Source organism: Lithobates pipiens, unplaced genomic scaffold (assembly GCF_037356315.1).
Source record: "Lithobates pipiens isolate NorthernLeopardFrog02 unplaced genomic scaffold, aLitPip1_a1.2 Scaffold_17, whole genome shotgun sequence".
NCBI lineage: Eukaryota > Metazoa > Chordata > Amphibia > Anura > Ranidae > Lithobates > Lithobates pipiens.
This window is the reverse complement of record NW_027507755.1, coordinates 6,304,636-6,318,199: the sequence shown is the minus strand read 5'-3', so window position 1 is coordinate 6,318,199 and position 13,564 is coordinate 6,304,636. Positions and strand designations below refer to the sequence as shown.

The window sequence follows — 13,564 nt, the reverse complement described above, 5'->3', positions numbered from 1 at the left end:
GGGGGGGGGGGGGATGTAAACCTTCTTGAGCTGAAGTGGTTAAACAGACATAAATTATAGAGTATTTTCATTCAAACAGTGCTTACAGATGAAGATGACATACAAATTACATAAAATTGACATAGTATATTAATTCTCATAATCTAAATTAAGGATATTGCATGTGGAAAAAGTATACTCCTACATTTACCTCCACTTCTGATATAATAAAATTTGAATCAAGTGTTTCAGTTTAGGCTCCAACAATTAGAACACCACAAAATGACAATCACCCCAATTTATAACTAGCGTTTAAAGTAATATGCACATTGATATACAAATACATATCGTATGTGGAAGCCACATTGCCTCGTCAAGGCCCCTGGGTACAGTGCGTTCCTAGAGCTAATATTTGAGTCTCCATATTGGAGCATATATAGCACTGGATAAATGAGTAGATATGCCTGGGGGCAGTCCATTCCTTTTAATGGTGCAGAGACATACTAGAAGCTCAGCAAAGCACAATGGCAGCTGAAGGTGTCCAGTGCGTCCCCACGCCAATTCCAGCAAGCTATACAAAAATGGCAACCACATCAATTTTCTATTAACTAGCTTACACATGGAAGGGCTTTGAACAGCACAAACAAACAAAATGTTTTCCCAGAACACTTCCCAGCCAATACTTAGAACCCCTAAAGCAGTGTGGCTTCAGGGAGTTTGCAGATCAAGCCTGCCTTATTTGTAGAAAGGAGGAGGTATGCATTGGTTTAGTGGTTACCAACATCCTTGTACTATAGAGCAAACAAAGAAATTACCCCCCCCCCCCCCCCCCCGAAAAAAATTATAATAATTGTGGATACCCATGTGTCTTGAAAGAGATTTAAAAAGATTGTGTATTCTAATATATATATATATATATATATATATAAATGCTGCGCTATCTTAGTATTGTGAACAATACCTATGCAATAATGAATGAATAAAGTGACAAGCGAGATAAAGTGCTATTAGTGCATGCAGATAATATACTATTAATGAATCTTGTGAATCAAAACAGCATAATTACATCATAAAGTTCATTACAAACATAATATTATAATCCAGACATATAAAATAAATAAAGTGACAATTTGAAAAGTACTATAGTGCACAAGTATATACTGCACTGATAATTAATCTCATGAATCAATGCAACATGATTAAATCATAAAGTCTATTTCAAACATAATCATAATTAAATCTTGTCATGGTGATCCAAATGTGTTCACATGTCCATACACTGGTCCTCCCCTCTCCATGTGAATTCTTTCACATTAGAGCATGTGACCTCACAATTAAGTTCAGTCATAAAACACGCGTGAACCACCTCTGGGTTCTGTGAATGCTATGGGATACTGGGCTGGATAGTGTGATACCATTTTAAGTATAAAAATATTTATTAAACAATAGCCCCTCTCCGGGCTACTCACATTATACAGGTGCTTCAGTGCACCACTCTACAGCAAGCCAAAACACTGAAATAGTATGTCCCGGAGGGGCGTATCCGGAAGCCGATCCGAATGGCAGCTTAGCCGCCTAGCTCTCCTGCCAGCCATCGCACCCTAGCGCCTACGGGGACAATCCTCCGCCATCCGATGGGTAGATCCAGGGCTACCCGCTCCTCAACCACCAGGGGATCCTCTGCCGCCCCTCCGGGCCCCGCAGGGGACCTCCGTACTTTTTTTTTGCCCACGGAGCTCCCGGACAGCGGCCTTCCCAAGATGGCGCCGGCCGCGGCCTCCGCGTCCTCCCGGGCATCATCTCCGGCCCGCAGCCAGCCACACAGCCACCAATCCGGCCACGCAGGGGACCGATCACCCCAGGAGACGACCCCGACCCGTGTTGCCTTCGGTGCGGTGAGTGAGCCCCGGGCCCCGGCTGTACAGTGGGCCACCCAGCTAGGCCCGAGGCCTACCGCGCCGCCCCCCTCCACCGGAGCACTCTCCCTTCACTGCCAGGCCCGCAGGCTGTGCGGGGAGGCCAGCATCCACCTTGCCTGGAGCACCACCCCCCTCTCCACGCAGCCTTAGACTGGGCAACAGACTGACGGGATCTCAGTGGGGAGAATCTAAGCAGGGAGTCAATGGGACTGGACCTGGATAGTTCCCCTCCTCCACCTGATACGCAGTGCACTGAAGCACTCCCCAGGCTGCTCCGGGCACCGTCGGACCCCTTTCTCCCAGCCATATCCTTGAGATCACCCTCCTCCCTGGACAGTGCGGACTTTCCTGCCCTACCCCCCCTGGGGAGCCGATGTCTTGGTCATACCGGGGGCCCGGGGGGGTGGGTGGACCCCACCAGGACCTTGGCGCCCGGTCGCCACCGCCTAAGGCCCAAAAACTGAACCCACAGCGGGCCTCCAGCCCCCTGCATCCCCGGGGTGGACCCCTGACCTCCTCTGCGCACTCTGTGGCCCATACGAGACTGTCTTCGCAGGTGGAGGGGGGGTCGGAGCCGACTATCCCCTCCGGCCCCCACAGCTACACGGCCGGGGGTGTGGGACTTACCCAATGGGCCCGATTCCCCCACATGTGTTGACGGGCCTGAGGGTTTCGGTCCTCTGCCACCCCGCTTACACCCAGCCCAAGGCGATCTTGGGGAACCCTGTCCCCCACCTCTCCACCCACAGTGGCAACAATACTTGCAAGCGATACCCACTAAAGAGGACTTTAAGCAATTTAATCGAAGAGGTTAAATCCACGTGCAGATCGGAAATACGGCCTTAAACACCTGGCGGATCGGGTGGAAATGGCCGAGGAGGAGATTCAGGAGACCAAGATAGCGATCCACAGGACCCAAATTCAAGGGGCCGATCATCAAATGTTATTGAGAGACATGCAACGCCACGTGGAGGACTTGGATAATAGGGGGCGCAGGCATAACATCAGGGTGCGAGGGATCCCGGAGGCAGATGGCCCGGAGGATGTACAGATTATTCTGCAGGGAGTATTTAACAACCTCCTAGGGGAACCCACCACCAAGTTTATCGAAATGGACCGAACCCACAGGGCTCTGCGCCCCAAGAATACTAACTCCGCCCCCAGAGACATTATCTGTAGAATTAACTCATTCCACCTTAAAGAGGACATCATGTGGCAGGCCCGCCTGGCCCGGGCGGTGACCTTTCGAGACACTCCAGTACAACTTTTCCCAGACCTCTCCTGGATTACGTTACAAAAACGCAGACTCCTTCAGCCGCTTCTTCGCACCCTGCAGGAGGCCAACATTCCCTATCGCTGGGGTTTCCCATTCAGTCTCACAGCCAAGCATCAAGGCAAGTCGGCCTCTCTGCGCTACCCGGAAGACCTACACAACTTCTGTGAGGAGCTGGGAGTCTGTCCGCCCCAGCTGCCGGACTGGGACCTCGTGGCTACCCCGCCTGCACTCCCCACACTGTGGCAGAAGGTCGCTCCTCGGCAACGACCCAGAAACCAGGAGGCGCCCAAAAAGTCGACCCGACCAGGATATGGCTGATGCATCCAGCCTTGCTACTTTGTCCCTTTCCTTTCTTACTTGTTGCTCCCCTCCGCCCTTGAGGCCATAGGGAGAAATGTTAATTTTCCTCTTGAAATACCCGGTGGACTGGCACCTGGACGCTACGCTGCTACTGGTCCCCATTGATTCCCCTCCCCCCCTGGTGCCTTCGCATTGACTTCCTGCTGTTAAGCTGGCATATGGGAGACCCGAGAGAGTGGGTTCTTTTCCGTTCTCACACCACCCCCTTCTCCCCGGGTACGCTGGTGGTGTACCCGGTGCCCTAGGTTCCTCATTTTGTTTACTGTTGGAAAACTTTTTTTTCCTTTTTTGGTTCTCCTTAACCCAAGCTCACTTGTTCCTTTTGCAATCTCGAATGTGGAGAACTGGACTCCCATGTGGCTGTCCGATCCGGCCCTCGGGCTCTGGGTCTGGCGGCCCCCTGGGAATCCGTATAGACCTGAGTGATTTGCCCACTCATGGTCCAGTTATGTTGTGCATTTTGCTGTGTTACAAATGTGTGCTCGATATTTGTTTTCTTACTTGCTGCTCTAACCTTTTTCTTTTTTCTCTTCCTACCCCCCCCCCCCTCTTCCTCCTCCCTCTGTCACCACGTTCCAGTCTGTAGGTTCTGGGGACGTAGCTATTGGATCCTCCCACCGGGGCGTGCACCCTCCTGGCGGTCATCACTGGACGTCGCTGTTGGGTAAGACATCATCTACTCCCCCCCCCCATGACTTGACTGATGGCTAAGATTTTATCCCTGAATGTCCATGGCCTCAATTCCAACAGGAAACGGCATCTGGCACTAAGGGAATTTAGGCAGTTGGGAGCTGACATTATCCTCATCCAGGAGACGCATTTCGATAAGGGGGGTTCCTTTGCCCTAGCCTCCAGATATTTCCCACTAGCTTATTTATCCTCAGGGTCTCATAAGAGAGCGGGGGTGGCTATCCTGATTCGACACGGAGCTCCATTTACGTACCTTGATCACTACAGCGATCCCTGGGGGGGCTTCCTGATACTTAAGGGTACGTGGCAGTCTCAACCGATAACACTATGCGCCCTATATGCCCCGAATGTCTATCAGCACACTTTTGTCTCCAGAGTCCTGTCACGCTTATTTAAAACTGACCACAATTATCTGGTGGTGGGCGGAGATTTTAATCTGGCTCACTCGAATGCTGCAGACCGCCTGGCGGCGACACCCCGACCGGCTTCGGCCAAAGCACTCAGGGATTCGTAGCTCTTTCGTCAAATTACTCGACGTTATGCACTCTTCGACGCCTGGAGGGCTCTCCATCCGGTGGACCGGCAGTACACGTACTACTCGGCCCCCCACCGGATGCATTCTCGCATCGACTATTCTTTTATTAACAATGCTACATTGAGAGAGGCCAGTAGTGCCCTCATCTTACCGATTTCATGGTCGGACCACGCTCCGATCCTACTAACCCTGGAACTGGGTTCCCCGGTGGTCAGGCCCTACAATTGGAAAACGAACACCTTCCTCCTACAACACCTTCCCTCCCAATCAGAACTAGCTTTGATCCTGACCCACTACTTTACAGAAAACGCCACTCCGGATGTTACTCTACCCACCCTATGGGAAGCCCACAAAGCAGTCATACGTGGTAAATGCATGGCACTTTCCTCAGCCATGAAGAGGGACATAGCGGCCACCAAATTGCACACAGAAGGAGAGCTCAGACACCTGGAACAGAAATTGCAAACCTCCCCATCCCTGCGACTCCTTCAAAAAATAACGAATCTCCGTATGACGCTCCGTGACTTAGCGCTCCACCGTGTGGAAAAGGCTCTCCTTCGGATAAAACAGATGTACTACGACAGGGGTAATAAAGCACATTCCCTTTTAGCGCGGAAACTTAGAGACAAAACCCTTTTGTCTACCCCACACCAGATCAAAACTAAAGCCAACCAGATGGTCTCCCACCCCAAAGAGGTTGTTGACACCTTTGCGGAATTTTATGCGGAGCTCTATAATAATCCTGGTATCCCCAGCGACCCCCTACCGGCGGAGCTCTCCAATCGTAAGCGGCAATATCTGTCAGAAAGCGGCATACCTCGTATTCGATAGTCAGATCTAGCCTCTTTAAACAAGCCCATTACATAGGAAGAGGTAGAACTGACCATCAAGTCCCTCCCTTCGCATAAATCCCCGGGCTCGGACGGTCTACCCTACGAATACTATAAAGCGTTTTTGCCTCTCCTGTTGCCGCACATGAGTAGACTCTTCAATGCCTTCTTACAGACCACCCCCGTCCCCTCGGATATGCAACGTTCCTTCCTAACCCTGATCCCCAAGCCAGATAAAGACCCTATCCTGTGTGACAACTATTGGCCCATAGCGCTCTTGAATACAGATTTGAAAATCTTTACTCAATTACTGTCGCTGCAACTCAATATGGTCCTCCCCTCCCTTATCCACAAAGATCAAGTGGATTTTGTCCCTCTCCGCCAGGCCGGAGACAACCCCATGAAGGTGATAGACTTGGTCGACGTGGTGAACAGGGAGGGCTTGCAGTCCTTGCTTTTGAGTCTGGATGCGGAAAAAAGCCTTTGACAGACTGGGGTGGCCCTTCATGTTCGCCACGCTGACCCACATAGGGATAGGGGGACCGTTCTTGCGGGCCATACGACAATTTTATTCCAACCCGTCCTCTCAAGTCAAAACCCCCTTCGCCACCTCTTCGACCTTCTCTGTCTCCAATGGCACGCGCCAGGGATGTCCCTTGACACCCTTGCTATTTGCTCTCTGTGTAGAACCCCTCGCGGCGTCCATTAGACAGAACCAGGCGATCAGGGGCATACCGGTTAAAGATAAGGAATTTAAGATCTCGCTGTTTGCAGACGACAATATCCTAACCCTTACCCAACCCAGGATCTCCCTGCCCAACTTACACATGGAACTGGACCGCTACAGCGCCCTATCGGGATACAACATCAATGCCTCGAAGTCGGAGGCCCTACCAGTTAATATCCCGACCCTGGAGGTGGATCATCTACGATCCACCTTCCCTTATAATTGGAAGTCCACCTCCCTAAGGTACCTGGGGGTAAACATCACCCCAACCTTCGCCTCCCTATATCAGGCAAATTTCCCGCCCCTGTATGGAACTATTAGGCAGCTACTCTCGCAATGGCGGAAGCACCACATTTCCCTCTTCGGTAGGATAGCCTCGGTGAAAATGACAATTCTCCCCGAAGCTCCTTTACCTCTTCCAGACCCTCCCCGTCCCCATACCTTATTCACACTTGAAAAGATTACAAGCAGATCTGCTTAAATATACCTGGAACTACAAGCGCCACAGAATACCGCGCTCAGTAATGACAGCTTCACGCTCAGACGGGCTGGCGTTCCCTGACCTCGTTAAGTATTATCAGGCGGCTCAGCCCTGTGCAGTTGCCTCCTGGTTTACCCAGAGATCGTATAAGCGATGGACAGAAATCGAAAAGCTTTGGCTGGCTCCGATCCACCCCAACAGTATGCTCTGGAGTGTGGCGACACTAATCCCCCAGGCCCGCCTATTGGGATGTCCCAGCTGCAATGTCTCTGGCGTAAGCTCACTAAGCGGTATGACCTCTCCTCGGATAAGTCGCTCCTGGCGTCTTTTATATGTAATCCCAAGGTGCCGGATAGCTTAACCTACCCCATGTCACAACCCTGGTCTTCTCGGGAAACCTTTTCCACCTGGGGACCCTGGTGGACCCCAGATCGTGGAGATTGCTGCCCTACGCCAATCTCAAGTCCAAATTCGACCTCCCTCGTCAGGGATTTTACAGTTACTTGCAAATACGACACTTTGCCCAGACCATATCCTCCGACCTACGCTTCTCTCCGCCATCCTCATTTGAAAGCGTAATTTTAGCGGGTACGGCCCAAAGGGGAATGATCTCGGATATCTATAAAATAATTAACGCACTCCCTGTGGCCTCTCAAGGCAAACATGCCTACATGCTCAAATGGGAAGAAGCGCTGGGTGAAGAAATTACGGAGGAACAGTGGCGGGTGATATGGGCGCAGGCCTCCAAAAGTTCCGTATGCACGCTTTACAGAGAGAATACGTATAAAATATTATTTTTTTGGTATATGACCCCGGACGTTCTCCACGCCATCTACCCCTCTACATCTGACAGATGTTGGCGGTGCCTAGAGCACAAGGGCACCCTCTTCCACATTTTTTGTCAATGCCCACGTATAGTCCCTTTTTGGACAGAGGTTCAGTGACTTTTGACTGGCATACTAGACCAACAGGTGGCCCTGACCCCCAAAACCTTTTTGCTGGGTATTCCTTTTCCTAAACTGACGAAATCCCAAAAGAAATTATCTTGACACATCCTGACGGCCGCGCAATGTCTTGTGGCCCTCCATTGGAAGCAGACACAGCCCCCTACCCCTGGTGCTCTTCACGCTAGGATCAGGGACGTGGAGCTAATGGAAAAGATGACTGCCAGGATACAGGACCGGTTGGAAGCGCATGATGTGGTGTGGGGTCCCTGGAATCTCTGGGAAAGTCGCCCATGATCGGGCGCATGGAACACTTGAGGTGACTATCAATCCTTACCTTTTCCCCCTACCTCCCTCTAGTCCCCTCTTTTCTCTCTCCTGGCTTCTCCCTCTTTTCTCTGGTTTCCTTTTTCCCTTTCTTTCTTTTCTCTTCTTGTTTTTTATTCTCTCTCCTGAGAGTAATTTGTTAAAGGTTCACACGTGCAGATAGTGCCATAAGATGATACCTCCTACTTCCGCATGGGCTCTTACGATAGTAGAGACCTGAGGATATATAGGATGAATATCAGTGAGGGCCCTAATGACCGCGGTGGAGCCCCCTCAGACTGGTCCGTACCTACTCCAGGGGGTTATACTCAATAGGTCGATATGCATGGAGTAATTGGCACTTTTCTTTTTTGTGTTACTCTAAATGCTGCAGTGTACAGTATGACGTGTATCACATTGTATTAAATGAATAAAGAAAAAAGTTACTTGAAAAAAAAAGAAATAGTATGTCCCTTCGCCTTGAGACAGACCAGCTGTCTCCTGCACCGCCCTGTCCCCTCCCCAACATGTGTTGCTACAGAGATGTGACGCATCTTCCCCCTGAGGAAGATACGTCACATCCGTGTATCAACACGTGTTGGGGAGGGGACAGGACAGTGCAGGAGACAGGGATGTGACTTATCTTCCCCCTGAGGAAGATATGTCACACCCTGTATTGACACGCATTGGGGAGGGGGACAGGACGGTGCAGGAGACAGCGCGTCTGTCTCAAGGCAGAGGGACATACTATTTCAGTGTTTTGGCTTGCTGTAGAGTGGTGCACTGAAGCACCTGTATAATGTGAGTAGCCCGGAGAGGGGCTATTGTTTAATAAATATTTTTATACTTAAAACGGTATCACACTATCCAGCCTTTTATATATCCCATATGTATTTGGAAACAGTGCTATTGGGCAGCCCAAGATCACACAGCACCTTCACAGAACCCAGAGGTGGTTCACATGCGTGTTTTGACTGAACTTAATTGTGAGGTCACACACTCCAAGGTGAGCGAATTCACATGGGGGGGGGGGACCAGTGTATGGACACGTGAACACGTTTGGATCACCATGACAAGGTGTAATTATGATGTTTGAAACAGACTTTATGATTTTATCATGTTACATTGATTCAGGAGATTCATTATCAGTGCAGTATATACTTGTACACTATAGTACTTTTCACGTTGTCACTTTATTTATATGTTTGGATTATCATATTATGTTTGTAATGAATTTTATGATTAAATAATGCTGTTTTGATTCACGAGATTCATTAATAGTATATTATCTGCACGCACCAATAGCACGTAATCTCACTAGTGTCACTTTATTAATTCATTATTGCATAGGTATTGTTCACAATATTAAGATAGCGCAGCATTTATATACAGTGCCTTGCGAAAGTATTCGGCCCCCTTGAACTTTTCAACCTTTTGCCACATTTCAGGCTTCAAACATAAAGATATAACATTTTTATTTTTTGTGAAGAATCACCAACAAGTGGGACACAATTGTGAAGTGGAACGAAATCTATTGGATTTTTTAAACTTTTTTAACTAATAAAAAAAATGAAAAGTGGGGCGTGCAAAATTATTCACCCCCCTTGCGTTAATACTTTGTAGAGCCACCTTTTGCTGCGATTACAGCTGCAAGTCGCTTGGGGTATGTCTCTATCAGTTTTGCACATCGAGAGACGGAAATTCTTGCCCATTCTTCCTTGCAAAACAGCTCGAGCTCAGTGAGGTTGGATGGAGAGCGTTTGTGAACAGCAGTTTTCAGCTCTTTCCACAGATTCTCGATTGGATTCAGGTCTGGACTTTGACTTGGCCATTCTAACACCTGGATACGTTTATTTGTGAACCATTCCTTTGTAGATTTTGCTGTATGTTTGGGATCATTGTCTTTTTGGAAGATAAATCTCCGTCCCAGTTTCAGGTCTTTTGCAGACTCCAACAGGTTTTCATCCAGAATGGTCCTGTATTTGGCTGCATCCATCTTCCCCTCAATTATAACCATCTTCCCTGTCCCTGCTGAAGAAAAGCAGGCCCAAACCATGATGCTGCCACCACCATGTTTGACAGTGGGGATGGTGTGTTGAGGGCGATAAGCTGTGTTGCTTTTACGCCAAACATATCCTTTTGCATTGTGGGCAAAAAGTTCGATTTTGGTTTCATCTGACCAGAGCACCTTCTTCCACATTTTTGATGTGTCTCCCAGGTGGCTTGTGGCAAACTTTAGACAAGACTTTTTATGGATATCTTTGAGAAATGGCTTTCTTCTTGCCACTCTTCCATAAAGGCCAGATTTGTGCAGTGTACGACTGATTGTTGTCCTATGGACAGACTCTCCCACCTCTGTAGTTCTCTGCAGTTCATCCAGAGTGATCATGAGCCTCTTGGCTGCATCTCTGATCAGTCTTCTCCTTGTCTGAGCTGAAAGTTTAGAGGGACGGCCAGGTCCTGGTAGATTTTCAGTGGTCTGATACTACTTCCATTTCAAAATGATCGCATGCACAGTGCTCCTTGGGATGTTTAAAGCTTGGGAAATCTTTTTGTATCCAAATCCGGCTTTAAACTTCTCCACAACAGTATTACGGACCTGCCTGGTGTGTTCCTTGGTCTTCATGATGCTCTCTGCGCTTTCAACAGAACCCTGAGACTATCACAGAGCAGGTGCATTTATATAGAGACTTGATTACACACAGGTGGATTCTATTTATCACCATCAGTCATTTAGGACAACATTGGATCATTCAGAGATCCTCGCTGAACTTCTGGAATGAGTTTGCTGCACTGAAAGTAAAGGGGCCCGAATAATTTTGCACGCACCACTTTTCAGTTTTGTATTTGCTAAAAAAGTTTAAAATATCCAATAGATTTTCGTTCCACTTCACAATTGTGTCCCAATTGTTGGTGATTCTTCACAAAAAATTTAAATTTTATATCTTTATGTTTGAAGCCTGAAATGTGGCAAAAGGTTGAAAAGTTCAAGGGGGGCGAATACTTTCGCAAGGCACTGTATACACATATACTGTTGAGGCATGAGCTTATGTAACGTGATCAATACTAGCAGCTGTCCATATAGGAGGTTAACTTATTTCAGAAGTGGTAGCTCTTAAGATTTCTTTACATTTGTTTAGTGTATATTTCAATTAAATGCTAATTCACCCATAACTGGTCAGCCTAGTCCAGCAATTTCAGCCCAATGACTGACTGTTTAAAATAAAAACTCTCCAAGAACTCAAAAATCTCTTTGGAGAATCTGCAGGTAACTCTTGCAACAGTTGGTGTCAAAGTGCATGCATCTACAATCAAAAAAACATGTCCCCATATTAACTCACATAGGAGGTGTGCTAGGACAGTAGTTCTCAACCTCAGTCCTCAAGTACCCCCAACAGGCCATGTTTTTTTCAGGTTTTCCTTCATCTTGCACAGGTGCTTTAAATCAGAGTCATTGGCTTGGTATTTTGGACAGCTATTTTATCTAAGCCCTTGTACACACGGTCGGACATTCCGATGGACAATGTCCGATAGGACCGTGTTGTCGGATAATCCGACAGTGTGTGGGCTCCTTCGGACTGTTTCAGTCAGAACATTCGACGGACCAAGTTTTATAGCTTGGCTATAAAATTTTCCGACAACATGATCCGATCACGTCAGTTCCGATCGTGTGTAGCCTAGTCCGACGGACAAGGTGCCACACATGCTCACAGTAAAATTCTGAGATGGAAGAGCTCGCTCATGTAAAACTACCGCTCTTAATTGATATAGCACATTCGTCACACTGCAATGTTAAAAATTCTTTCATGCAGCTCATTCTCTTTTTCTTTATGCTACAAGAATGAAGTTGTTTTGATGCTCATATTCACACACACTTCTCCCAAACATATTTCTTTATTCTTATTACTCATTTCAGCAATACAATATTTTAATTTGTCACATCTACCAAATCTTTTTTTATTTTATTTTATTTTGTGGTTGGTTTTTTTAATCAGCGTCTCCTTTTTTGACAGTTTGCTCATCTTTGCATTCTTTTTGGTGTGTTTTGTGTGTCAACTTACCACAACACCATTATTATCTTTTTAATTTATTGTTTTCTTTTTTAATCTACAGGAGGCTGTATGGTGTTGGTGCCCCTTGTTATTCATTTCACTTTGTATTTTTTAAATGTACCTGCCTACTCACAAATAAACTGTCCTTTTTGAAGTAAAACACATACGCAAGTATTTCTTCAACCAAAAAAAACCCCTTTATTTAGGTGTCTAATAAATAAACAGGAAGGTAACACTGGAGAAACTGGTCAATTTGGCAAAGCCTTTGGCCCCCAGGCAGACATGAACTAATTTGAAAATGCAAAATTGGTGGCCTGAGGAGTACATATCTGGGGGAGAGCAGTCTGGTCCAGAGGTCCTAGAGATCAACAGATGCCATCTATGTCCCCAGGCTGTGGTCCTACAAGAGGCTGCATTTTCTGTCAAACCAGACTGAACCCAGGCCATCACTCTCTAGTCTTCCTTGGGCACTTCACTCCAGGCTTCCTTCCAGGCTGTGGCTTGGCTCCTGTAGTTGTGGCAGGAGGAGGAGGGCGATGGTCGACCTCCTGGCTGCCACTTGCCTCAGCCTCCTCCTGGCTGAGGTCTTCCTCTGTATGAAAATGGGACATAGTTTTAGTTTTTTGGTCATCAATCACACAATTTTGTGCTCATGACTGTTGCAAATTGAATGTTACCAAATAGAACAGACTATCATTCTGAGCCCAGCATTTTTCATTCTTGTCCCAATCATTTTTGGTCACTATTGTCTATTGATATGTAAACCACTTTGTTAAATCACAACTTACTGATCAATAATAACATCTAGTTAACATCATTAAATGTACGACAAGAAATATGTTCAACAATGCTATACCTGTCTCAAGCTGGGCCCCTCCAGATGTTGCTGCCTGGAAGGCCCAGGTTGGACATCAGAAGCCTCAGCTGGGGGTGAAGGAAGCCTTGAAGGAAGACTGTAGAGTGGTGGCCTGGGTTCCCCCTGGTCTACCAGAAAATGCAGCCTCTCGTAGTACACCATCCTGGGGACATGAATGGCATCTGGATATCCTGATCTCAGGGAATCCTGGTGCTTCTTTCGCTCCCTGAGATATGTACTCTTCAGGGCACCAATTTTAAACATCACATAGGTCATGTCTGCCGTGGGGACCATGATCTTCACCAAAGCAAGAAGTTTCTCCAGCGCTGCCTTCCTTTTTCTTTGGTCATTATAAAAGGGGTTGTTCTTCTGCCACAGGCAGGGCACCTCCTTGAGCAGATCAATGAATAGCCCCATAAATTTGGAGTTCTAGAAGGGATCCATCTTGTCTGCAAGACACAACACAAGACAAACCCTAATAATAATAATGCCATGCTAAACTCTACTAATCTTGTCCCAACATAGGCCTATATAGAAGCAGTATAGGCTAGTGATGTACCAAGTTAAAAATTGTACCTTCGTTTGTACGACCGGCACGTCAGCTCCTCA

The 13,564-nt window shown here is 47.4% G+C and overlaps 1 protein-coding gene across 2 annotated transcripts in view; it reads right to left on the bottom strand.

Moving 5' to 3' along the window:
• The window catches only part of MRE11 (MRE11 double strand break repair nuclease), a 594,456-nt gene that overhangs the window by 65,138 nt on the left and 515,754 nt on the right, over positions 1 to 13,564 (bottom strand). Inside the window, exon 19 of one of the 2 annotated variants that reach the window (XM_077484967.1) lies at positions 12,548 to 12,691. The exons of the other annotated variant lie outside the window; for it this stretch is intronic. Within the exon in view, the coding sequence (XP_077341093.1) occupies positions 12,664 to 12,691 (28 nt within the window). The 3' untranslated portion in view covers positions 12,548 to 12,663. Of the gene's footprint in view, positions 1 to 12,547; positions 12,692 to 13,564 lie in introns of those variants that run through there. 2 annotated transcript variants of the gene reach the window in all.